Source organism: Podarcis melisellensis (genome assembly GCF_964234715.1).
Source record: "Podarcis melisellensis genome assembly, chromosome: 3".
Classification (NCBI taxonomy): Eukaryota; Metazoa; Chordata; class Lepidosauria; order Squamata; family Lacertidae; genus Podarcis; species Podarcis melisellensis.
The window spans coordinates 43707045-43735027 of NC_138530.1; the positions used below are offsets into that span (position 1 = coordinate 43707045).

The window sequence follows — 27983 nt, forward strand, 5'->3', positions numbered from 1 at the left end:
CTGTTCTCATTCTGAAGCAAAGTTCTTATCCCGAGGTAATATTTCTGGGTTAGCGGAGTCTGTAACCTGAAGTGTATGTAACCTGAGGTACCACTGTACAAACGTTCATACCCAACACACCAGAATCCTATACTTCTGAATAGACATGTATAGGATTGCAACCCATGTCAAGTGATGGAAAGTGTAGGGCATGGGCAACATTCAAGACAGCATTTGTTGTGTGGTTTTTTTTTGAAAGATTTATCATATCAAATACAGTACTATGGCACTAAATCAATATTTAGTTTCTGTCAAAATATAAAATAACTAGAGGCTGCATCCCCATTCTCTCTGCTCACCAACTCACTGCCATTAACCGCATATTAACCCCTTAGAACTTCCCCTTCCTACCCCATGCAGCTACAGAGTTCATTTTTCACTTTCCCAACCCCATTTCTGAAGCCACTTATCTGTTCTGTTCTTGCAGCACAACTTTGCACTCCTGTTTTTCCTTTCACGACTATGTCCATTCTCCCCCACCTCTTTTTGTGCAACCTCCACCTTGCACAAAAACCACCCCCATAGTAACTTCCTGCATCTTCCTCTGTCCAGCCGTTGCACCCTTTTTGCCATATGCCCAGTTATAAAGCCACTATCATTTCCTCTTCTTCAGATCTGTCTATGCTCCTGCTTTCATCTTCAAACCCAGCCCCATGCCTCCTACTCCCTCTTTTTTGTAACCCCCCGTTTTGCATTCTCGTGTTCACCTTCACTCACTTTTCCCCTCCACTCTTCCCCTTTTCTCAACTCTCCCTTGTACACAGATCACTGCCGTTTCCTTGTCTCTTCCTCTCCCCTGTTGCGCAGCCCCCTTTGTACACACACAACATGTTGATATACATTGTTGTATCTTTGTCAGATGAATAGACTCTTTAAAGCAAGCTGGTCCGTAAGCTTCTTCCGTTAGAGAAGGTTAAGTTCAGTTGATGGATACTGTACATAGATGGGTGTTTGCTTGTTAATAAAGCATCTCTTCTACATTTATTCATTGGATCTGAAACTTCATGTGTTGAAGATAACACATAATACCAGGAATAAAATACATGATTGTGAGAGAGTACTATGGAATATTTGAAGCTTTCAAATGATAGAGGCTTTCCCAACTCACTCTTTTCGTATCTCAAACTAAATCAAGTGGCTACTATTGCTTATTCAAGGTGGCATCCAACAAGACGTGGTGTTTGCAATGAATGGCCAAATGAATATGGAGTATAGCAGGGGTCAGCAAACGTTTTCAGCAGGGGGCTGGTCCACTGTCCCTCAGACCTTGTGGGGGGCCGGACTATATTGGGGGGGGAATGAACGAATTCCTGTGCCCCACAAATAACCCAGAGACACATTTTAAATAAAAGGACACATTCTACTCATGTAAAAACACGCTGATTCCTGGACCGTCCGCAGGCCGGATTTAGAAGGCAATTGGGCTGGATCCAGCCCCTCACCCTTAGTTTGCCTACCCATGGAGTATACCGTAGGTTTCCTTGTGTTGCACTTTGTGGAACTTGATGGGAAAGATCTACAATAATAAGCAGTATGAGATTGCACCAGAAGCAAGTGATTCCCATCCATGTGTGCATAGGTGAGAGAGGATGGGCAGGGCAGGAAGCATGAGACTGAGTTTCCTTTGGATGTGTATACGTTCTTTCTGTGTTTAAGCAATATCTAAATTATTATTCTTAATTATTGGGACAGACTGAAATACCATGAATTAAAGGAAAACAATTAAAATATATGACCTGGGATTTATTCTTGGTAAAGTGTTTGTGTTAAGCAGAAAAGGAACATTCATCAGATTTTTTAGGTTTCACAAGTAACTTAAGAAATAGTCCAGTTGCCTTTCTTATTTGCTATTGCTACCAGACAGATAAAATATTCTGGCCTAAAACACTCCAGGAGCTTTTCTACACTGCTGTTCTGGAAAGATGTTTCTTTTATGTTTTGAAACTCTGTTCCTCAAAGTGGCATTTCTCCAAATACCAAATCTCCTGTAGCATTTGTTACTTCAGTCTCAAGTTACCTGAGATTCAGATTCATTTTTATTGCCTTTATAATGTTGTTATAGGAACCAAACTTGTACTGTAGTATTCTGAAGACTGAGAATATAGGGAGTTGCTATGGTAACCAACACATAGCCTGAGAGGGGATCCTCTTAACTCTTGTTCTTGGTGGGCAAGAAAAAACAACAACAGAGCTTAGGGAAGAACAAGATCGAAGGCAGATAAAAGCATTGAGTACAATAATCTCAAGGCCACACGCTCAGAATTGTTGTATATAGAGGATGTTAATTCTAAAGGCTGAAAGGAAGGTTTCTCAATGTTGTGTGTGAGAGAAACAGAGCTAGTTTTATTTTACTTTTATATACCCTCGACCCAACCCTTCAATCAAATTCCCAGGGCAATTTATATGAAAAATACAACAAAACAATTAGAATGACAAATTAACAAGCTTCCTCTATATTAAAAATATAAGAACTTACCATGTCATAATCCACAATGTAATTCAGATACGGGGCTTATAGTCATTTTTAACTCTGATGCTAGTTCATCTGACAACAAGCCACACATAACATACTTCAAGATATTGTACTTTATTTAGTCATGGGGCAATATCAGTGGATGCTAGTCACGATGGCTATATGCAGCTTCCAGGTTCAGGACTGTAAGTCACAGAATCATAGAATTGTAGAGCTGGAAGGGGTTCCAAGGGTCATCTAGTCCAACCCCCTGCAATGCAGGAATCTCAGCTAAAGCATCCATGACAGATGGCCACCAAACCTCTGTTTAAGAGTTTGAATACTAGTTACTAGGTAACAACAGGAGAAGCCTATTGCCCTTACGTGTTTGTGGGCTCTTCATATGCAGTTGGTTTGTTACTGTAGGGTGCTGGATTAGATTTTTAGGCCCATGCAGCATGGCTCTTCTCATACACACGCACACTGTTTTAACTACCAACCATAAACAATGCCCATATTGTTTCAATAGTGTATTGGAAGGTAGTGACTCCTTCATGCTGCAGTTAGTGAAGACCTCAGTTGATAGTTGCCCGAGTGCTGATCTAATTTTAGTTTTATATCAGTGTCCTGCTTGAAGTGTTAGGAGATAAATTTATCTTAACTAAACTCTGGTAGCACTTCAAAAGCAGTTTACTTCAGCACTAAATTCTACACCCTCAACCCTATAATTTATTATAGAAATAGCAATAGATAGAGGTGCACCGAGCATGCTAACATGACAAAGATGTTTTCCTTGAAATGGCAGACACCTTTCATGCTGTGGAAATTTCCTTGATTTTTTTTCACAACCAGTGTAACATGTGTGTGGGGGGGCTAGCTGCTGATCCGTGTTTCTTTTAGGTATATACTAGGGTGTGTATTGGGACGCGGGTGGCGCTGTGGGTAAAACCTCAGTGCCTAGGACTTGCCGATCGTATGGTCGGCGGTTCGAATCCCCGCGGCGGGGTGAGCTCCCATCGTTTGGTCCCAGCTCCTGCCCACCTAGCAGTTCGAAAGCACCCCTAAGTGCAAGTAGATAAATAGGTACCACTTTATAGCGGGAAGGTAAACGGCGTTTCCGTGCCCTGTGCTGGTGCTGGCTCGCCAGAGCATCTTCGTCATGCTGGCCACATGACACGGAAGTGTCTGCGGACAGTGCTGGCTCCCGGCCTCTTAAGCGAGATGAGCACGCAACCCCAGAGTCGGTCACAACTGACCCATATGGGCAGGGGTACCTTTACCTTTACCTTTAGGGTGTGTATTGGCTCTCTATATGAATGGAATAACAGGCAAACTGGGGGATTCGGGGGTCTCCCCCTCCCAAGTGAAAGTGCAATCTCAATAACTTCCCACTGAGTAAAATTTCCCTCCTCCTCCGAAACCTTGTGTAATTCTATTTCTGTCCTTTTCAGTGATATAGTTCCTTTACAGTACTGTATATTTCAGGGGTTTTTTTCTAGACCACTAGGCTTTGCAAAAAGTGAAGCTATCCAAAAGGTTGCCTGGATTTTTGTTGTTGTTAAAGCACTGCAGCAGATGATTTTTTAAAAAAGTTAAAGATGTAGTTTATGTTTGTTTTTTTAAAAAAATCCTATCTACATTGGTCAGATATAACAAAAAACAAAACTATGCCAGAGATCTTCAGAATTCCACAGGCAGCATTCTAAGACAGCTTCCTATTGCCAGCCTTGTTTTAAACCTGTAAAGGCCTATTGTAGGAGATAAACAACAGCAGAAATGAAGTTTGGTGTAAAGTTGCAAAATTTTAAAAACTGTGCAAGCAAGAATAAACACCAGTCTTCCATGTCTTTTAAGTTAAGAAAGAGACAAATTCCACTCTCCCATAAGGGATCATGGAGGAAAGTGAATCCCGTTTACTCTCCCCACAAAAATAGCACCTGGGTCTATTTGTCTTCAGTTTGGGCAGACTTTGTAACACCCTGAAGGGGATCCTGTTGTGGATGGTGAGATGGAGGCACTCACCTGACCTCTGGTTGTCTGTGTCACTGCTGCATGTCATGATGGAGAAGGTGGGGGGGAAGAGGCAGCAGCAAGGTCATCATGGTGCAAAAGGAATGGTGGGTGTATCAGATTGGATCCGCCAGTGAGTTTGTACCAAGCTCATCTCATACTCATACTTCTGCCCAAACATCACAGTGACCAATACTAACAGACACTGGCACACTTAGGGATCCACAGAGTGTTCGCAGTTTGCATAACAGACCTCAGCAACTCAGCATTTCAGCTAATATACTTTATTTACATATAAACACACACGGAGCACTGCAACATGACTGCTCTCTCTTTAGCAGCAGCCAGCAAAGAGAAAAGGAACCCACCAGGTATGCTCAGGAGTTTGCTAACACAGCTGTTGCAGATTTAGCTGTGGTTAGTGGCTCGACGCAGATGATTTCTGTGCTCAGCTTCCATTCTAGATAAGGCTAATGCAGTATAGTATGGCTAATATAGTTTCATTGAGCTGAGTGATGTGCTTGTCTACTGAAGAGCAGATGCCAGAACAAGAAAATGTTGACACCGTTTTTAAGCAGCTGTTTGGTATAAAGATTTCCACTAAAGAGCACATATTCAGACTGTCACTGGGATGGTAGGATTGTATTTAGAAGCATTCATGTTCAGTTTGGCAGCATGATGTCTGCATACTTAAACTATATAGAGATCCCTTATATTGCATCCGGACCAATTGTCCACCCAACAGGTTTCAACCCTGATCAGCAGCAAGGTCTTGAAACATCTAGGAGGTTAAGAGCAGTACTGGTTTTCCCTTAAACAGAGGTTACAAGGTTCAAATTGGGATCTTATATAATGTGCAAATACTACATTTTAGCCCCCCTAATATTGATCTGTGTCCTTGCTATGCAGAAATATTTTAAATAAATTACTCTAGCTACTTTATGATATCTTTTAAGAAGCCATTTAGAGCAAATGGTATTGGTCACTTTAGGAGAAGATACGTAGCTAAAAGGAACACTGGTCATGCTTGGTATGCCAGTTAATGTTCTTAAAATAAAGTGGAAATAGACGGGAGATTAAAGGTTAAAAGATTGCTAATGGATGCAATGTGGAATGAGACTAACTGCAATACTATTTATGGCAACTGCACAGACTGTCTTTTTGTAAGCTAATGGAATGTCTGCATTTTCTGTAGATCACCTTTATTTTTCAAAAAGAGTAATTTAATGACTTACTGTGATCCTTTTCAGAGGCATAAAAAATAAGATTATATATCTCCCAACATACAGTCTAGCACACTGAAAACAATACAAAGGACTGCTGTCTCCTTTATGACCCTGCCTTCCCACTTAAGTCATCTTTGAAGGCTCGGATCTGTCTTCTTCTCCTATCACTATTGAGAGTCTGGGTCAGAGCCTGTTAAATTCCTGTGTAACTTCTGGAGAATCTAGGGCCCTCCAGATGTTTTGGACTACAGCTCGCATCACCCCAGCCAATAGTTAAGGTTGATTGTAGTCTAACAATAAATGGAAGGCCACAAGTTCACTATCCCTTATTTATGAGCATGATTATAAGTTCGTTGTGCTGATTTCTGTTGCTGTCTCTTTTTTATATTGCTTTTCATAGAATCATAGAATTGTAAAGTTGGAAGGGACCTTGAGAATCATCTTGTCCAATGCAGGAATCTCGACTAAAGCATCCATGACAGTTAGCCATCTAACTTCTGCTTAAAAACCTCCAAAGAAGGAGAGTCCACAACCTCCACTGTCAAACAGCTCTTACTGTCAGAAAGTTCTTCCTGATATTTAGTTGGGATCTCCTTTCTTGTAACTTTAATCCATTGGTTCGGGTCCTCCCTTCTGGAGCAGGAGAAAACAAGCTTGATGCTATCACAGCTCTTCTCAGTCTCCTCTTTTCCAGGATAAATATACCCAGCTCCTTCAACAGTTCATCATAAGGCTTGGTTTCCAGAACCTTTATCATCTTGGTCAGCCTCCTTTGCCTATGTTCCAGTTTGTCAACATCCTTCTTAAATTGTGGCACCCAGAACTGGCCACAGTATTCCAGGTGTTGTCTGACCAAGGCAGAACAGAGTGGTACTATTACTTCCCTTGACTTGGACATTATACTTATGTTGATACAGTTGCATCACACTGTTGACTCATGTTAAGCCTGTGGTCTACTAGATCCCTAGATCCTTTTTACATGTCCTACAGGTATTCCAGGTGTCCCCCATCTTACATTTGTGAATCTGGTTATTCTTGCCTAAGTGTAAACCTTACATTTGTCCCTGTTGAAATTCATTTTATTAGTTTGGGCCCAGTTCTCCCATCTGTTAAGGACATCTTGAATCCTGATTCTGTCTTCAGCGGCATTGGCTACCCCTCCCAGTTTGGTGTCATCTGCAGATTTGATGAGCATCCCCTCAATTCCTTTGTCCAGCCCACATTTTACCAACTTCTCTGCAATAACCATCCATTGACTTTAATGCAAACAATGTGCAACTATTTCCAGATTTCCAGATGTCTCATTTGTTGCTTTGAAAAAGTGCAATTAGCATGTTTGATGCTGAAACGATTTTTTTAAAAATCAGAAGCAGATACTTTTTATAGTGCCCATCTGCCATACCAGTCAGTAATTTTTTCAGATGGAAGGTGTGCAATTAAAATAATTCTTGTAATCTCATCAGCAAGTATCCTTAGAAGGACATTTCTGCTTTGTGCTGATATGGAAAGATGGAATAAGATATTTATCAGGAGGATGCAGTAATGGTCAGTTGACCACAAGGGTTTATAAATAATAAATTGGACTTATCAATAGCAAAATAGTCTGTCTTAAAAATTTACGTATTTTTAATTTGTGGGTTTCTGTTAGTATTTTTCCAGCATGCAGCTTTAAGCAGCATCACACAAGTTTCCTCTTTCTTTCAGTGCTCGATTTCTCTCTCTAACTCTTATGACTGTGATGTTTGAGGCTTGCCCTTATGTTCTTAAGAAATTATAACATCTAGTTTATTAGTAAGCATAAAAAAGTATTTATAGTGTTTGAATTTTTTTTGTTCTTCTTCAGTTGTTTCTTTTTTCCATATTTTTGGTACTACACAAAATCTGCCAAAAAAAGGAGAAACTTTTAAAGCCCAGTAATTTCCATGAAAGATTATCCAGAGAAACAATGATATCCCTCAATCCTGAACCATGACCCCAGTATGTTCAAATATAAGCTGTCCTGTTAACTTAATACATGAGGGCTCACAGGGCTAGAATATAAATGCATCTTGGTGGGTACTAATTGGGAAAGAAAGCTTGCATGAATCTACAACTGAACACATCCAACTTAAATTGCTTTTTTTGTTTATTTGTTTAGTAGTAGTAGAAGATGTTCAGTTTATACTGTCATTACCTTTGTACAAATTTCCATATAATTCCTATTGGCTTTTGCCTTTCAGGATCATGGAATCAGTTTTATATTTTACTTAATAAAGGCTTACCTTTCACCTGTGCAGCCATAGGGAGGTCCCCAGCTATAGTCCAAAGGTGTATGAACCTGTTATTTTGCTGAAGTTGAGCAGGTTTGGATCTAGGCAGTGCTTGAATAAGGAACTTTGTAGTTAATTATATAAGTTCCCACATTGTATGATGACCTCTGTTGGGAGAGAAGCAAAGGAAATGTGTCCCTGTTAATTTTCCTCAACCTCCCAGTGGCTTTTGATACCATCGGCCATTGTATCCTTCTGGAGCTGCTGGCCGAGTTAGGGGCTGGTGGCATTGTTTTGTGGTTGTTCTGGTCCTCCTTAGACTTGGTTATAACTTGGGCAGGGGGCTTTATAGTGGGCAGTGTCCCACCTATATGAAGGAAGAGCTATCCACTCTGGGGATATATAGATGGGAAACGTCTGAACTTGACAGTTAGTTACTTTAATTGTCTTGCTATCAACACTCTATTGCAGCACCAGTACTAGTTTCTTTGTGTCAGGATAGTGCCATTTGAAGGAATAAGAAGTAGCTAAAGCGGATATCTGCAATAATTATTCCGGGCTAAGGAATTTTGATTTCTACATTATTTAATTCTCAGATTGTAGTAATTCAGTCAGGAAGTTGGCAGAGCATGTTTTTGTCTCTCTTTAACAAGAACATAACACTGACCCCGTTTCAAGTGTAATACATAATACCTCTGTACAGTGGGTGAATTCATCTGTAAAAATAAAGTACAAAATTTCATTGATTTTTATGGCCTCTATTTGCCCCTAATATATTAAAATATTGTGCTTGAGCTTCTGTTGTTAATTCATGATAGTTCATTTTTAACAGGAAATACAGCAGTCCAATATATTTTTTGAATTGCATGAACTTGTTGCAGGATTATGCAAATAATCTTTAAATAGCCATGAGGTAGGCTGAAGATGAAGAAACACAAGTTAAAGATAAGACTTCAGAGGCTGAGTGTGTGTGTGTGTGTGTGTGTGTGTCACTGTCAACAGTGATGTACCTACCCTCAATTGTTCATACGGACATGCACTTGGATGCACATCTAGTTTATGTCTGCAGTTATGCCTGATCCATCTGGATTGAGTTGTTAATTATCGGTAGCCCCTGTTTTTCCTTCTTTTTCTTTATGGAAAGAAGTATACACTTCTCACGGTACTTTATGTAAACTTGTCCTTTATTTTTGAACAAGCAATGGAGCTTGTTGTGTGACAACCACATTATCTAGTGTGATGCTCCCATAAGGTAAGAGAGGTTGGCATGAGAATGATTTTTTGTCACCTCCCTGTGAGCATCCTATGCTCTATTATTTATTCTTCTTGCATACTTAAAATTATTTTTATAGACAGGATTTTTATCATAGGGCTCATCTTTCAGTTTCAAGGTATTCTTTTGTGCGCTCCGCTCACACCTTGGTACCAGTGATTCAATTTTCACCTGAGATTTGGGATGATTGAAAAGTTTTATTTAAAAAAAGCTTTGTTCCATATCATACTTTAGTGTATGCGATGCTTAATAAAAAATACTCCCAGTAATCTATGCAGAAGATATTTTAATACAATTGTATTGAGACAAAAAGAGAAGGGAGGGGATGTAAATGTTTCTGTCAGGCTTATGACACTACTTCGTTGTGTTTTATTAGTTTTGTGAAACCTCCTTGATCAAACCAATTGCATTTTGGAAAAAAAAAATCAATAAAATGGTTATGCCTACATTTATTACATAAAGGCTTTTATAACAATTGTGATATTATTACTTCACTTCCCAGCATTTTTATTATTTCCATTTTAATCTCTTTCAGTCCCAGCAAAAATGCATTGTGATCTTTGCACTGGTTTGCTGCTTTGCAATTCTCGTTGCACTGATATTTTCAGCTGTGGATATTGTTGGAGAAGATGAGGATGGTCTTTCAGAAAAGAACTGTCGAAATAACTGTCGGTAAGAGGTAACAAACAAAACTTCTCTTTTGGGGTGGCAGCAATATTAATATGCGAGGGAAAATTAAAACGTTACAAGGTTATAAGTAGAGTATGAGCATTCTTTGACTGTTTTCACAGGGGGAAAGGCGAAGTGAATAGATAGCACTGTATCGTGCTGTGCTGGCAAAATGTTTGCAACAATCAGAATGACATACTTACTGCCAAAATGTCTCTCACCTGACAGCCCAACCCACAAGCCATTTAAGTCTTTTTTATGTTGATGGAGGGCATTTTCATACACCACCTTAAGTGTCAGCTGGTGCATATTGTCTACAGTCTGACCAGATTAAGGTTACCAGATTTTTTTCAATGAATCTGGGGACACTTTTCAACTTCCTACTAAATAGATGAATTTTGTCAGGGGACTGATTTGTAAATCCGGGGACTGTCCCTGGGAAAAGGGTGCTGTCTGGTAATCTTAGACCAGATTTCACATTCATATTACAGAAATATATGTTCCACCTAATTATTAAATACACATTCACATAAATAACTCTAGAAAAAAATACCAAAGGTTATTTAAGCCTTGTAGGTGAAAATTCCTTTAGTGTCTGTCTTCAAAGACAAGTGGCCAAGTGGGGTGGATTCAGAACACACATGTATTAGCAGGGGCTGTACCACAGTGGTCCTCCTTGTTGCTGAAAGCTCCATATTGCTCATGGGGATGCACACATGTGTGAGCACATGAGTGAGGCCACACAATGGTGCCTAGTGCATGGTGGCCTACTTCTTTGCCTACATTGCATCTTCAAGCAGCTGTTGATTGAAGCTTTTTTTGTATTGTATATGTTGGCATTTACTGAAGGCGAGGGAGTTTTAGACCCTTTGGAAACCCACTGAAACATTCTCAGTGGCATCTAAATTAGCAGAGGTTGTGCAAGCCCTGGATGGTTACCTAGACACAACAGTGGGCTTGGATCCTGGCAAGATGGAGGTACTGTGAGTGGGCTGGTCCTGAGTCCAGATATTTGGTCAGTTGTCTACTTTGAAGGAAGGTTGTACTCCCCCTGAAGGAGTAGGTTCATTGTCTAGATGTGATTCTGGATTCATCTTTGTCACTGGAGGCCCAGGGGGCCTAGGCAGTTAGGAGTGCCTTTGCCACTTTAGTTGTCTGACAGCTATGGCTTACTCTGGTTCAGAACAGCCTGACTGCTGTTGTCCATGCTCTTGTAACCTCCAGATTGGATTACTTCAATGCACTCTATGTGGGGCTGCCTTGAGTTTGATCCAGAAACTGCAGCTGGTGCAAAATGCAGCAACTTGACTGCTCTCTGAGGGCTCATCCATATTTCTGCTTGTCCTGTGCCTAGAAAGCACAGATCTGAGCATCTCTGCATTTGCCCTGCCGCTTTCCCCTAGAAAACCCGCTCTTTAGTGCTGTATCAGAACAAATGGCAATCTGTGGAACTCCTAATTGCTGTTGTTCCAATTCAGCACTAAACTGTGGGCTTTTCCAGGGGAAAACCTAAGGGCACATGGAAGTGTGGTGGATCCCTGAGCAGCATATTACCAAGCACATTGCTCTGCTGTTGAAAGAATTACTTTTTTTTCAGCGAAGCCAGGCACAGTGACCTGAGGGACTAATACAATCTATATAGCTGTTGCTCCCAGTACAGATGGAGCAGTCCATTCCTTTTGTTGGTTTGTCGTTTAGTCGTGTCCGACTCTTCGTGACCCCATGGACCAGAGCACTCCAGGTATTTCTGTCTTCCACTGCCCCCCTCAGTTTGGTCAAACTCATGCTGGTAGCTTCGAGAACACTATCGAACCATCTCGTCCTCTGTAGTCCCCTTCTCCTTGTGCCCTCCATCTTTCCCAACATCAGGGTCTTTTCCAGGGAGTTTTCTCTTCTCATGAGGTGGCCAAAGTATTGGAGCCTCAGCTTCACGATCTGTCCTTCCAGTGAGCACTCAGGGCTCATTTCCTTAAGAATGGATAGGTTTGATCTTCTTGCAGTCCATGGGACTCTCAAGAGTCTCCTCCAGCACCATAATTCAAAAGCATCAATTCTTCTGTGATCAGCCTTCTTTATGGTCCAGCTCTCACTTCCATACATCACTACTGGGAAAACCATATACGGACCTTTGTTGTCCATTCCTAGTCCATGTCAATTTCACATGTGGCTTGTTCAATAAGTCCATTCTGTCCTACTTTCTTATAAATCTGTGATTTTTTTTTAAAATCTGATTGCAGATTTGTATTTAACTACATGTTTTAGCACATAAAGAACTAGTTCTGTTGGAAACTCCTGATTATTTACTAAGAGGAAAAGGAACACCCAGTGTGTCTTATCACTGCCATGCTTCTTCTTCCTAATCTAACAACTGATTGGGTCCAGAGATCTCTACACAGTCACAAATCTGTATGCATTTAGCAGGCTCAAAAACTGCATCCTCTGTAGCTTTCTGTGCCACTGATGGTGTGCTGGGTGTAGGGTTTATTTTTTCTCCACTCACGTGGCTTTTGCATGTTCCTGCTTCCATAATGTTCTTCTACAGACTGTTTCCAGATCAAGGTGACAGCGTTAAAAATATAAAACCAAGTGAGTTGCTTTTCTCCTTTCTGCCATTGTTCATGCAAGGTAAAATGTTTTAATGTGTTCTGCAGCACAAGTTTCACTGACCTGACAGCTTATGAAGGTTCTTGCTCCTGTTCTTTTTCAAATATAAAATTTACTCTTTTTTGTCTAACCTGTGGTGTATAGTACAGTTGGCTCAGAGTTTTTTTTTTATTAAAATTTTTATTGAGTTTTCAAATTTTTATAACAACACAAAACAAAAAAGAGAAAAAAAGAGAAAAAAGAAACACAAATAGTTTCTTTCATAACCCTCTTTCCCTGACTTCCCCCCACCCCCCCCATGCATCCCAATTCTCCTGTATAATTCAGCAAGTTCTTGTTTCACTCCTTAAACCTATTCTTGTTATACTTAAACTTAATTCCCTTTGTTAGGCCCAATTTAATTATCTATTTCTCTTATATACATTAAATCCATTTTCTAAGATCGATCCAGGTTCTTATACCATAAATTTCCACTTTTTCATATTAGAATCTAGATTAAAATTATAAAACCCAAAAATCATAAGATGAAGTGAGATTTTCCCCCCCTTCCTCCCTGCCCTGGTATCTGTCCCTTCCCAGATCACTGTCCTCTTGTAGAACTCTTAGCCTGGATTTCTCACATCAGAGGCTTTTAAGTCCCTTTGGGTCTCTCTCTGCCTGTTCTGTTGGTAGTCCTTCTTGTAAGTCTCCAAGTCTCGAGGGATGTCAAACACAGTCTCTTCACCTTCTCTCCAATCATATTCCAATCGGGTTTGCTGCCAGGGTTCTACCAAAGGTTCCCCCAGATCACAGTCAGCAAGGCCAGAAAAAAGGAGGAAGTCCCAGTTGTATTTCTTTATTCCTTTAACTTTAACTCCATAGTGTCCATGGACTTTCTCCTTTGCTTTTCTTCTCTTGTAACTTGTAATCCAAAAGAATTCTCTGTTCCCTGGCTGCACAAGTTCATATTCCTGCACTTTTTTCCCGCCAGACTCCTTTTCCACCAGCTCCAAAGATGTTTTTTCTGGTTCCGTTGTAAAATCTTTCAAGGTCGAGTCCTCACTTCCATCAGCAGGGTTGCTTGTTTTAGAGATCAAGGTCATAAGCTGCTTTTCCATTACCATCTCTTGCTCTTGTAAAGTTCCCACGAGAAAAAGAGTTCTTTCTATTTCTGCTAGTAGTTTTCCTTCTGCAACCATTGTAATATCACTGGTTTCCCCTAGGGGGATTTCCATTTTTCAAAGTTCCCCACCAACAGTCCTTTACTTTATTGTTACTTGTTGTTACTTTATTTCCAGTCCCTTCTAGTTAAATGTAACACCTCTGTGTCAGGGAGATATAAAGATACAGTTCTTATCTTGATCCAGCCGTTTGACAGCTCAGTTGACAGCTGTCAAACTCCCGTTCTTTCGTGCAAAGTTGATACAGGACACTCCAGGGTCCCGGAGGGGGGGGGGGGTTCATAAAAACTTTCAAAAAACACCTCTTCCCTCCAGCACAGCTTTGAAATAAAAAGATAAAAACTTATTCTCACAAATTAATGGAATCTCTTGTCAGTCCAAAAAGGCACAAAAAGATTTTTTAGTCCGATCTTAGGTTTTCGTTCCTTACTTCCAATTGTCTACATAAAAGGGGGGGTGCGGACTTCCCTTTAGCACAGCCCCCCCGTTCGTTCCAGATTAAGGATATTAATTTCTTCTAAAATCCGAATTTCGTTCTACTTACGGGGCATTTGTTTCCAGTCCAATTGTCGGGAAAAAAGTTGACGCTCTCCGGCAATGGCATGCGGCTTCGCTCCGCTGAGGTAGCGGTCTACTCTCAGCACCACGCCACTCCTCGTACCTTCTCCGCAGCCTTTAAAAAGGCTCTTCGACTGTCAAGGAGGGCGCTTAAGGTGCCCACCGAGTCACCAAGTCCACAGGCTTCCGCGCCTGTGGTTTCTGAGGGTCCCCGCGTCGCCGGCACGGTGAGACCCGTCCTCAGCAGAGCCGATTCCCTCCGGAGCTCGGAGGGAATCCGCCATTAGCCGATCGCGTCAACCCGGAAGTCCTGGCTCAGAGTTTTACTCATGAACATGTCTTCACTTTTCTCCCTGGAAACCTTCAGCAATAATCCATTGCCCATCTTTACACTCTTTGTGCAGGGAAATAATAATGTTTATTAAAACAATTTTGTGCAGACAACAGTAAAGTGATAATTCCCTGGTGAACATGAAGCTTCACACATACAGCTGGAACGTACAGTTTCGAAATGCCAAACAGTCCAGGAGAGAGCAATAATCCTCATATGTTATTTCTTTGGTTGCTTTACAGTTATTATATTTTGGGGGTGGGTGAGCATAAGAAGCTATACCAAATCAGTTCATTGGGTCCATTTAACTCAACATTGCCTTCCCTAACAGAAAACGTCTCTCCAGGGTTTCAGGCAGGGATTTCCCTCTTCAGCTCTGCAGGTGCCAGGGGGTGAAAAAGACCTTCTGTGTACACATCCTATAATAATAATGCTAGCTGCCAGATCTCCTGGCTGGAGAGGGTTGGGATGATGCAGATGAGCCCTGAAGGAACTTATCTGCCATAACCTGCTATGCCCACAGAAAACTCTACAGGTGTAGATCTAGTAGTGCCTGTGTTTTTTCTGCTAACTGCAGCTTGGGTTAAGTATTATAGAGGCGGAGCAAAGGAGGACATGCATCCATTAGATCCGAAGCCCCACCACCCATTCCCCCAAGAGGCCCCAACACCAGGCCTATTACCTAGGCAAACCTAGAGCTGGCATGGGTAATTTATACCCATTGGTTTCAAAGCAGGTTTAAAAATAAAATAAAATCAAGACTTACCAGGCCAAAGAGAAATAAACACATCTCTCCAGCCTTCTGCTCTGGCTAGTGCAAGTGGATCACCCACCACTCCACCCCCTCACACGTACATTTAATACATGTGCCCCTTGTCAAACCTTAAAATATTTAAAATTCTATTTTCATTTTTCACAAGGGTACCAGTGTACATCCTCCAAATGTACAAGGGCTTCCCAATTCCATGGGAACTTTCCATAGTGTTCTTTTCCATTGAGGCTGAACTGAAAGAAAATAAGCACTGCTGTTCCCTCTTCTCTCACTTGTATTCCCTAATATTGCTCTTAAACGTATGCCCACACCTCTCCCTCCCAAGCTATTGCTTCCCTGCTCCTTTCCCGACTTTAAAGTCTTAAATCAGTAAAAGCATGGGACTGAAACAAAAGTGACATGAAAGCGTCCATTATGGTGTAATATGTCAGCATTAATGGTATATTTAAATGCACCCTGAGGACTCATGACCATGTATAATTGCATGCAGGTATAAAAACAAATGCTGCTTTAAATATGCTATCACTTCAAAGTTTGAATGTTCAACTTAAAAAATAGCATCTGTGCCCATTTATATTATGGTAAATGTGAAGGACAAATTGCACTTAGCTTAAACTCAATGCTGGTATTTTGCTAACACTTACAGATGAAATATCCATACAAACAGACTTGATAACTTGATTCCCTATTCCAAAGGCATTGTTAAGTTGGATGACAGATAAATTAATCCCTGAGGTTCCTTGCTTCTACAGTAATGTTGACTGTGATTTTCTTGAGAAAATTCTTGCAGGTTAACCACATAGCTCAGCAACAGAGCATTTGTGTGCATGTATAATGTCGCAATTTTGTCCTTGTTCTCGCCAACAGAAAGTGTCTTAGTAGCATGGTTGGGAAAGATATCTGCCTAAGACCAAGAGGTCCATTTGCACTTAAGCCACAGAATGATGGCCTAATTGGGTTGGGATTGAGGAAGTGAGTGTTAACTTCTCCAAAACATGTCTGCCAGATTCTTCTGCACCAACTTGAGGGGGGGGGTTGTGGCATCATGATCCCAGAACCTAGCCCCTTGCAGTATCCTGAGGAAGGCACAGATGAGCAAGAACTACCAGCTACACCACTCGGGGGCGGGCAGAGCAGCTTCTCTTAGACTTTCCAGAATTGAGGAGACAGCTCTCCTGCCTTCCTCAGACTCACAGGACAATCCCTCAGCAACATCCTTATCTCTTTGATAGCATAAAGTTGACACCTGCACAGAGGTGCCAACTTGAATAAAATATTGGGGGGGGGGCACAGGTAAGCCCCACCCTGCATAATCAATCACATGACACAGTGCATACACACCATTTGGAGGGGAATGTTCATCAACTTTGTGATGGTCTGGCCCCCATGGCCCCACAAGTTGACTCCTCTGCAGCTGCAGAATTAAACAAATGGCATTTAAGTCACCAGAGTCAGCTCCTCAGGTAAGTGAGGCAGCCACATTACAGGACTCGCCAACCTACATAAGGCTTCAAATGGTTCTAGCTCTTAGCAGACAAATCTTTCACAGGTTGACCAACATGGTCCACTGGGAACTGTCCAGAGTCCTGATGTCCTTAACTTTGCCTGACCCCACATAAAGCACCTACGTTTGAAAATATTATAACCATTAAGGCTGTTATGTCCTGAGACCTACCATAGGTATCTATGGCAGTTGTAGGGTTAATATATTAAGGTATAAGGGAGCAGGTGGCGTTGTGGTTTAAACTACTGCACCTCTTGGGCTTGCTGATTGGAAGGTCAGCAGTTTGAATCTGCACAACGGGGTGAGCTCCTGTTGGTCTGTTCCAGCTTCTGCCAGCCTAGCAGTTCAACAGCACGCCAGTGCAAGTAGATAAATAGGTACCACTGCCATTGGAAGGTAAACGGTGTTTCTGTGCGCTCTGGCTTCCATCGTGGTGCTCCGTTGTGCCAGAAGCTGTTTAGCCATGCTGGCCACATGACCTAGAAAGCTGTCTGTGGACAAACGCCGGCTCCCTCGGCCTGAAGCAAGATGAGTGCTGCACCCCAGTCGCCTTGGACTGGACTTAGGGGTCATTTACCTTTTATATATTAAAGTTCATTAGATGTGTGTTGCTATATTCTTTGTATAAAAATGCACACCATGAAAGAAAGAACCTTTGCCATTCAATATACTAGGTTGGAATCATTGCTCAGAATATTCATTGGATTCAGATTTAGTCGTGCTTAGAATAGACTCTCTGAAATCAATGGAACTTAAGTGATTTCACTGCATCTACTTACAATCCTAACCATGTCTACTCAGCAGTAAGTCCTGGTGAATTCAAAGGGGCTTAATCACAAGTAAGTGGGATTTCAGTCTGTCTGGATCCAACCCGTTGTGCTTAGTAATGATTATTCTGAGCATTTTGGGTTGCTGTTTACAATCCTGCAGATGGAAGAAAAAAGAGGACTGATTATGTGCCAGAAACCTCCCTAATACTGTCCATTAAATAGATTTCTCACAGGTCCCCAAGGCTTGTATATCTTGCCTACAAAGACAGCCATGAGCGCAGGATATTTGTAACAGCATTTAACCTTTTGCCTCTGAAGCATTTAGTATTTGACATGCTCCAGCTCACTGTAGAATGAATACTGATTGTGACAGTCAACTGGTGCATACATCTAATTTCTCTTGTAATAAATATCCCCCTTCTTGTTCAGTGAAAACAATTTATCACTACTTCATATAAACAGTTTTTTGAACAGGACGGAAAGTATGCACAGAAAAAAGTGATGCTTGTTTTAAAAGCCATTTGTAAAGTTAAGCCTAACAGAATGCCAACAGATTAAATAGCTAATGTGCTTAAGTCATGGAGCTTTCATATTCCAAACTGCCATTTCCCCTGAGCATATTTCAAGAGGTTTCTGCATATAGTTCAACTTTTGCTGATTTACATGACTGAAATGACATTCAAATGCCTGCAAGCGGTGACTACCCAACAGTGGTAATTTCCTAGGGAGCTATATAACTTAACTCAAGTAAGAATATCTACATGGTAGGAATATTTCATGTGTTCATAGAATCATAGAATCATAGAGTTGGAAGAGACCACAAGGGCCATCGAGTCCAACCCCCTGCCAAGCAGGAAACACCATCAGAGCAATCCTGACATATGGTTGTCAAGCCTCTGCTTAAAGACCTCCAAAGAAGGAGACTCCACCACACTCCTTGGCAGCAAATTCCACTGTCGAACAGCTCTTACTGTCAGGAAGTTCTTCCTAATGTTTAGGTGGAATCTTCTTTCTTGTAGTTTGGAACCATTGCTCCGTGTCCGCTTCTCTGGAGCAGCAGAAAACAACCTTTCTTCCTCCTCTATGCGACATCCTTTTATATATTTGAACATGGCTATCATATCACCCCTTAACCTCCTCTTCTCCAGGCTAAACATGCCCATCTCCCTTAGCCGTTCCTCATAAGGCATCGTTTCCAGGCCTTTGACCATTTTGGTTGCCCTCCTCTGGACACGTTCCAATTTGTCAGTGTACTTCTTGAACTGTGGTGCCCAGAACTGGACACAGTACTCCAGGTGAGGTCTGACCAGAGCAAAATACAGTGGCACTATTACTTCCCTTGATCTAGATGCTATACTCCTATTGATGCAGCCCAGAATTGCATTGGCTTTTTTAGCTGCCGCATCACACTGTTGGCTCATGTCAAGTTTGTGGTCAACCAAGACTCCTAGATACCACCTAATAACATGGCAAAGCACTTATATATGTTGTGTAACATTTGTTGACTTAATCCATAGCAAATTCCAGCTGTCAAGAAATAGTCTGCAGCATACATTTCCTAAAGTGAGGGAGAAGTGCAGACACATGTAGTTTGACATCCAGATACTCAGCTGAAAATGTAACAAAGACACATGATTGATAATTAAACCCTCATTTCATGTTAACAAAATTAACTATAATACTGTGTGTGTGTGTGTGTGTGTGTGTGTGACCCCAGAATATATTTGAGCATAAACCCCATTTTCATGGAATCATACAGTTGGAAGGAACCCTGAAGATCATCCAGTCCAACCCCCTGAAATGTAGGAATATACAGCTGACCCAGAGGGGGAGCAAACCTGTAGCCTTGGTGTTATCAGCACCACGCTTTAACCAATTGAGCTATTTTATCTGCAGTTATCTGCAGGAGTGGAGGAAAAGCCACATTATAAGTAGTCCTGAGTTTTCTTGTAGAGGACAAATGTTATTCCTACGGATGTTATTCCTAGTTCCATTGTTCCATTATTCTTTCAATAAGGTTGGTAGAGATAAACTTGCTCTCTATTTTTATCCTGGAACAGAAGTGCAAATTCTAGGTCACATACTGTCCCTCTTGCTCAACCTTTCTGTTCTGTTTCCCAATCTATTATGTGAGGGTGATAATGCTCGTCTGTTTACGTCACAAGAATGTTCTGAGGGTTTAAGTAGATAATGGGAAAACGGAACAAGTTATGTATTAAACAGCTTCATCCTTCTAAAAGCCTTCTACTTGTTGCCATATTTTTGAGCAGAGCAGCCTTTTCTTCCGTTTTTTCTTTTTCTTTTAAACCACAATTTTTGTTAAGGTTAGTTGTTGTGACATGGCTGATGAGACTGAACTGTTCCCATGAGACTTCTCTGGTTTTAAATTTCATACAAAACCCAGCAACTCATTGTGACGCGAGAGAAAAATTAACAGGTTCACCATTGCAGAAGAACCTGGAAGTATAATTTTACCAGCAACATTATTTATAGTTCTAGTATGTTTATTTTTGAAAGTGTTCATATAAGATGCTCTATTTTATTTTATTTTTACAGAAAGATATTAATCTCTATTTCGTATGTCCTTAGATGAGCTGGAATGTGAACTGGTCTCTCAGATGAGAACCAATCGTCATAGCACTGCAATTGTGTACCAATTGTGTACTCATGTATGTTATTTATTGAGCCCTCCTACGTTCACTTCAAGTTTATTATTTTAATAGCTCTTTTCAGAAAACATTTCATATATCATTGTAACACCCCTCTGAGCTAGTTATAATATTTATTTAAAATATTTATGGCCAGCCTTGAGCTAACTTTTGTTTTTCAAATGTAGCATTTAAAATAAAGAAACAGAAAATGAGCAAGCATGCTTTCTCTAGAAACTGTTCTGGTGAAATTACAACTATCCATTCCATTTTTATTAAAGCTGCTACTAGACAGTATACTTTCAAGGTGGCTGTCCAGATGAACAGGGTGTTTTGCTGTTCCTTTTCTGTTTCTGCAAATCTGGAGCTACTTGATGTGGCTTATTTTATTTTATTAAAAGGTTTACAAACTTATTTTCAGGATTATTATCCTCAAAGGGCGAAAGTACAAAGCAGTTACACAGCAAACATAAAAGCATATAAGATCAAATTGAAATTCACTTAAAATGGCAACAATTAATAAAAATCAGATTGAAATAAAAACATCTTAAGAGGTCTTTTAAAAGTCACCAGTGGTCCATGGGGGAGGGAATTCTATGCATAAAGAGCTACCACTGAATCCCTAGGACCTATCAACCTAAGATCTCTTACTGGTGGGCTATAGAGCAGGGGGCAGGGAGCATCTGGGACTGAAGGAAGGGAAGATTGGAGTGACATGACTCATCCAAGCATTTTGGTGTGCAAGATATGAAAACCAGGGGATGGTAGAGTGTGCATATTCTTGTGAAGAAGACAGCAGGGTTTTCACAGAAATATGGGCATCATAATAGGAAAAAATAGGGGGCATATGAATTGACTATGCATTTGAGGAACTAAGTGTGCTAAGAAATACAAGTTGTTTTAATTAGGTGCTAGGACTTGATATATTTTTGAGTCAGAGTTTGAGTCCTAATAACTACGCGAGTTTCCTTCTCTTTGTCATTCCAAGTAAGAAAAAGAAAAGACCAATAGCTATGAAAAGTTAAGCAATGAATGTGTAAGCTGGATGCATCACCTCCTCCCTGACAGAGAGGGGAGGATCATGAGCAATTTTTAGAACAAATTCTACACTCTCTGACATGTTTAGCCACACGTAGTTGGAAAGTGTCAGCAAATTATAGGAAACTATTTCAAGAGGTTTTCCAAGATCCAGATAGATGCTACTAAGTCAGATCTTTTTTTAACATCTAAATCTGCTGTGGGAACAAAATAAAATTTTTACTATTGTGGGTCCCCAAATCTCTTGACACATTAAATAACTGATGTAAAGAAAAATATATAAATGTTTTTACAAATTTATAAATGTATCGAGCATGCGGCAATACATACCTTTAAAATGCCTTGGAAGTAAAATACTTCCAAGACCAGAGGTGGATTGGGGCAGGGGGGACTATAAGAAACCAACACTTACACCCCTGTGAAATTGGGATAATTTAAATCAGGTGAGTAGTTTTGTAAACTGTCTTCCTTTCTTTGTGTCTTCTCAGGGTTGCTCTTGTGGAAAATATTCCTGAAGGCATAAACTATTCAGACAGTGCACCGGCCCATTTGTCTCTTTTCCAAGGCTGGATGAATTTACTTAATATGGCTAAAAAGTCTGTTGACATAGTATCTTCACAATGGGACCTCAGTCACAGTCATCCATCTGCATGCCAGGTATGCTTTATTTAAATGTTCATGGCCTTGATCAGGTGCTTGGTTTGCATTTTACTGTTCACCCTCTTCTGTGTCTGAGCTCTTGAGATATGGTTTTGTTAAGAACGTCTTGTTTGCTTGTTCTCAAAATGAGCCTTCCTTTTTGTAAGAACCAGTTGCCTAGAATAGTTTCTCTCCCTCAGCATTTTAGCAAATGTTTCTCTTTTGTATGCAGATTTAAGAAATATACATATTTTCGTAAGCAATTTCCCCCAATATGATGCATGTTTAAATGTTATTTTCACCAACATATGAATTTTATGCAAACTTTACTCTAATATATGCATTTTCGTACACGTTACTTGACTGGAGAACAGCACTGCAAAATTCAGAGAAACTCCAGTTTCAAAGGAAGTCTGCACTTCAGTTTGCAAATTTGGTAAATTCACTTTTAAATGTGAGTTACATTTCTTCCTAATTTCAGATCACACGAACAGTTTAATGCTGAAATGGAGAGAGTCCTGGAAAACAGATTTTAGAGAGACACTCCCTAATTCTAGCACAGAAATATTTTAATATTTTATTGTAATGATGTTTTCTTTAAAAAAAGAAATGAAAAGAAAGAGTACAACAACAACAACCCTGCATACACTGTCATGCACTTTCAACTGGTAAACATATTCATGCTTTCATATATCATCTACCAGGGAGGGGCAGTGTGATGGGACGATGAGCTGCTTGTGCGTAAAATGCAAGTCCCTCAGAGTTTGATCAGGTTTTCAAACCTCTGCCTGTGACGGAGCCCCTCCAGCATGGCTGCGTCAATCACTAGTAGAATCCGAAAGTGGCTGCTTTCGGAATCGTTTCCAACATAAAAGCTCCTTAACGGAAACACGTCGTCTGGCCTCTCGGCGTGACAGTTTCCGTCGAGGTGTGGGTGTCCCTATAGGAGGTCCTGAGACCTCCCCACTGTTTTCGCTGGAAGCGTCTCTGAGCCATCCCTCCGACTCACTTTCCCTTGGAGTTCTTGCTCGCCCTCTACTGGTTCCCTCTTCCGCTGCTACTCCTCTCTCAACCTCAGTGAGCCTTTGCGCCCCCGGCGCTTTAGATGGCAGTTCCCTGACATCCACCTCCCCTCCAGGGCCCCCTTCACCCCCTCCCGTCTCCTCTCCTACTGGCGGTGAGGAGGTAAAACCCCTGAAAGAACCTCCCTCATCTTCCGACGTCGCGAACACTTCCCTCCACTTGTTGCTGTTCCTACTCTCTAGGTACTCTTCGTCATCGGAGTCCACTCCCTCTTCCAACTCCGACTCCGCGAACCCTTCCATTTCCTCTTCCTCATCGGTGGTGCCGAAATACTCCCTCCTAAACCTTGCTATCGGCTGAGGTTTCCTCGGGAACCTTTGGTGGAACGTTTCTGTTAAAACCTCGTCATTGACTTCCTCTGCACTTACCCAGGTGTTTTCTGACTCCGGTTCCCCTTCCCACGCCACCAAATACTCCACCTGATTTCCCTTCCACCTGGAATCGAGGATTTCCGCTACATGGTTGCGGCGTTCCCTCTCTTCCAAGGCTGGTCCCCTGACGTACTCCCCTTCACGTCCCCCCCTGTATGGTGACAGTAACGACCTGTGGAACACTGGGTGCAATTTCATGTGGTTGGGTAATCGGAGTTTGAAAGCTACCGGGTTGACCTGCTGAATGGCCTCAAAGGGTCCCAATCTTCTGGGCCTCAATTTCTTACAACCCCCTTTGAACGGCAACCCTTGGGTTGACAACCACACTTGATCCCCCACCCTTATGGTTTCACCTTCCCTTCTGTTCTTGTCTGCCTGCTTCTTATATTGTGCCTTAGCCCTTTCTAAGTTGAGCTGGAGCTGATGATGGATCGCTTCCATCTCTTCTACAAAATGTTCAGCCGCTGGGACGCTCCATCTCTCCCCTCCTTCCCCTGGAAATGCCCTGGGGTGACACCCGTAATTAGCCAAAAAGGGACTCATCCCTGTGGACACATTCTCCGCATTATTGTAGGCAAATTCTGCCAACGCCAACTTTTCGACCCAATCGTTCTCTCTGTCATTGACATAACACCTCAGATATTGTTGAAGAATGCCATTTGCTCTTTCCGCCTGCCCGTTGGTTTCAGGGTGCCGGGCAGTTGAAAAATTGACTTCCACGTGCAGCAAGCTCATGAGCTTCCTCCAGAACCTGGAAGTAAATTGTTTGCCGCGATCTGAGATCACCCTCAAGGGAGCCCCGTGCAACCTAAAGATGTGTTCTACAAACAACTTCGCTGTTTCTTCCGCTGTGACTGCATGTGAGCATGCTACAAAGTGGCACATCTTAGTTAACAGGTCTACTACTACCATGATGGCTGTTTTCCCCTTGGACTTTGGCAGATCCGTCATAAAATCTATTGATATCGCTTCCCAAGGCCGTTCTGGTGTGGGTAATGGTTCTAATAACCCTGCCGGCGCCCTTCTTTCCCCTTTGGCTCGCTGACATTGGTCACACCCTCTTACATACTCCCTTACATCTTCCCTCACCTTAGGCCACCAAAATTCCCTGGTAACCAACCACATGGTCTTGTGTTGTCCAAAATGTCCCGCCGTGGGGCTATCATGCAACTGCTTGAGTACTCTCCCCCTCAATTCACCTTCGGGTATATACAGTGCCCCTTTGTAATACAATGCCCCATTTCTTTCCTCAAAACCTCCGGGACTCTCGCCCTCCCCCCTGAGACCTCTGAGCTTATCCTGGGCATATTCATCATTTTCCGTTTCCTCTACCAGTTCTCGTTGCCCCACCAGCGCCGCCCCACACACCCAGCGGTCCTCAGGGATGACATGTCTCTCTTCGATCACCCCCTCCCCTTCCCAATACTCTGGTTTGCGTGAGAGCGCGTCCGCCCTGACGTTTTCTGGGCCTGGCACATAACAAATTTCAAAGTTGAATTTGGAGAATTCCTGTGCCCATCTCACTTGTCGTTGGTTGAGCACTCGAGCTGTTCTCCAATACTCTAAATTCTTGTGGTCGGTGCACACTTGCACCTTGTGTTGTGCCCCAATTAATAAATGTCTCCACCTCCGGAATGCTTCGTGAATGGCAAGTAGTTCCCTGTCATACACCGTGTAATTCCTCTCGGATTTATTCAGCTTCCGCGAGAAGAAGGCACACGGTCTCCACTCCGACGCACTCCTCCCCGGTTGAAGAAGGACCGCCCCTACCGCCCGGTCGGATGCATCGGTTTCCACTCTCATGGGTTTTCGTAAATCCACATGCAGAAGTTGTTCTTCCGAGGCGAAAGCCCTTTTCAGTTCTTCAAAGGCTCGATCCGCCTCTACCGTCCAAACAAATTTCTTCTTGCTGCTGAGGCAGTCGGTGATGGGCGCCGTCAAGTGGGCAAAGTTCTTGATGAACTTCCTATAAAAGTTCCCAAACCCCAAGAATCTTTGCACGTCCTTCTTGGTCTTCGGTGTCTTCCATTCCAGTACCGCTTGGACCTTGCCTGGATCCATGGCCAATCCCTTGTCTGACAAGCGGTACCCCAGGAATTCCACCTCCTTGGTATGAAACTGGCACTTCTCCAGTTTCACCCACAGCTGGTTGGCTTGCAGCCTGCCCAACACTTCTCGAACGTCCCTCACATGCTGTTCCTCATCTTCCGAATACACCAACACGTCGTCTAAAAAGGCCACACAATTCTTGTAGAGCAAAGGTCCCAGAACGTGGTTTATAAAAGCTTGAAAACACGCGGAGCCCCCTTGTAGACCGAAGGGCATAACGAGGTATTCAAAGGCTCCCAAAGGGGTAAACATGGTGGTCTTCCATTCATCTCCCTTCCTTATGCGTATCAGATTGTACGCCCCCCGCAGGTCCAGCTTTGTAAACATCTTTCCCTTCCTTACTCTGGTCAAAATGTCATCAATTCGGGGCATAGGGAAAGCCAGGGGTTCCGACACTGCATTGAGGGCCCTAAAGTCACACACCAGTCTCGGTTTGTCTGTGTTCTTTTTGTCCACAAAAAACACTGGGCTGCCCCCCACCGCTCGGGACTCTCTGATGAAACCTCGCTTCAGGTTTTTGTCAATGAACTCCCTCAGCTCCTGCATCTCCCTGTCTGACATGGCGTACAGCTTGCCTACTGGGAGTTGGGCCCCAGGGAGTAGGTTGATTTGACAGTCAAAGGGTCTATGCGGTGGCAGTTTGTCTGCTTCCCTTTCGCTGAATACGTTGCTCAGATCTGCGTATTGCGGGGGCACCTTCCCTTTGTCCATTACTTCCATCCCGGCTAGGGTGACTCTGTCTCCTCCCGAAACCTTCCCCTCCTTGCAGTGTTCTAGGCAATGCGCTGACCCAAAGGAGACCACCCTCTGATGCCAGCCCACTAGCGGATCGTGTAGCGCCAGCCAGCTCATCCCCAAAATGATGGGCGCTCCTCCCAGGATGGCCACATTAAACGCTATCTGTTCGGTGTGCCTTGCCACCCTCATTATCATCGGGACAGTCTGTTGGCTAACTTCTCCCCCCAACAGCTCTCTGCCGTCAATCGTAGTCACCTGCAAGGGGTTACTTAAAGGGACGGTCTGTATCTGATGCTCAGCTGCAAACTCCTTACTCATGAAATTACAGGAGCTGCCTGAATCCAAAAGCGCCTTGATCTTTAGTGGGTGTCCGTTTGGCAGTTCTAGTAACACCTCTATCACTAAAGCGGGTCTGGGAGGTTCCGGCGTGGGCACTTTCACTGCTCTTTGGCCTGGCTGCTGTGCCCCGACGGTGGCAGCCAGGCGTTGGCTTTTACTTGCTCCTTGCCTTCCTCTTCCTTTCCCCCAACAGCTCCTGCCATCCCTTGCCATTCCTTTCTTTGTGGGCAGACTCTGGCAAAGTGCCCTGGCTGTTGGCAGAGATAACATCTCTTGGCGCTCTTTCCCTCCTTCTTCCGCCCTTCACTGGGATTTGAAACTGCGCGCGCCCGCGCTGTTCCAACTTCCATCGGCTCTGCCGGCGGGAAAGGTGGCTCTGGAATGTCTGGAATGCGGAACTCCCTCCAACGGTCTCCTTTCCCTTCCCGCTTTTCCAAAGCCCTCGCCTCCTGGCGCGCTCCTATGGACAGCGCAGATTTGGTTAACTGATCCATAGACTCCGCCCTGGGCCCCCGGGAAAGCTCATCTTTGACGGTTGAAGAAAGCCCCTCTTCGAAAAGCATTTGGATGGGCTCCGCCGATAGGTCCCACCCCAATTTATGAATCAGCATAGTAAATTCAGTCCAGTACTCACGGACAGATCTGCTTCCTTGCTGGCAAGCCATTAACTGCCTTCGCACCACCCCCTGCTCAATATCGCTGGAAAACATCAGGTCCATGGCACGAAAAAACTTCCTCGTGTCCTTTAGGATCTCATTATTCGCTGCCATCAGGGGTCTAACCCAATCTTTCGCCCCGGATTCGAGATGGCCAATCACAAAAGCCACTCGCGATTCCTCGTCGGGGAAGTCATCAAACTGCAAGTTTAGAGCGTATTGCATCTCTGTTCTAAAGGCATGATAATTCCTGGGATCCCCCCCGAATTTCTGCACCAATCCTGGCACCTTTCTGGCGAGCGGGGTGGTTTTCTCCTTTCCCTTTTCTGCATCCTGAGCCCTCCTCTCCTCAAGCCTCGCCGTTTGCAGCGCCAACTGGATCTCCAACGCCCTGTACCTTTCTTCCAGGCTTGGACCCCCTCCAGCTGCTCCTGCTCCTCCGGTTCCGGCTGGGTTGCTCATGATGCTTCTCCCTGCACAAGCTGGCTTTCGGTGACTTTCGGATTGCTGTGATGGGACGATGAGCTGCTTGTGCGTAAAATGCAAGTCCCTCAGAGTTTGATCAGGTTTTCAAACCTCTGCCTGTGACGGAGCCCCTCCAGCATGGCTGCGTCAATCACTAGTAGAATCCGAAAGTGGCTGCTTTCGGAATCGTTTCCAACATAAAAGCTCCTTAACGGAAACACGTCGTCTGGCCTCTCGGCGTGACAGTTTCCGTCGAGGTGTGGGTGTCCCTATAGGAGGT

At 42.9% G+C, this 27983-nt stretch overlaps 1 protein-coding gene across 4 annotated transcripts in view; it reads left to right on the plus strand.

Moving 5' to 3' along the window:
• The window catches only part of PLD5 (phospholipase D family member 5), a 109427-nt gene that overhangs the window by 40881 nt on the left and 40563 nt on the right, over positions 1–27983 (plus strand). For 2 of the 4 annotated variants that reach the window (XM_081905824.1, XM_081905825.1), the window contains exons 2-3: positions 9785–9921; positions 21792–21960. In XM_081905824.1, the coding sequence (XP_081761950.1) occupies positions 9785–9921; positions 21792–21960 (306 nt within the window). Of the gene's footprint in view, positions 1–9784; positions 9929–21791; positions 21961–27983 lie in introns of those variants that run through there. The other 2 variants (XM_081905826.1, XM_081905827.1) reach the window with 2 other exon arrangements.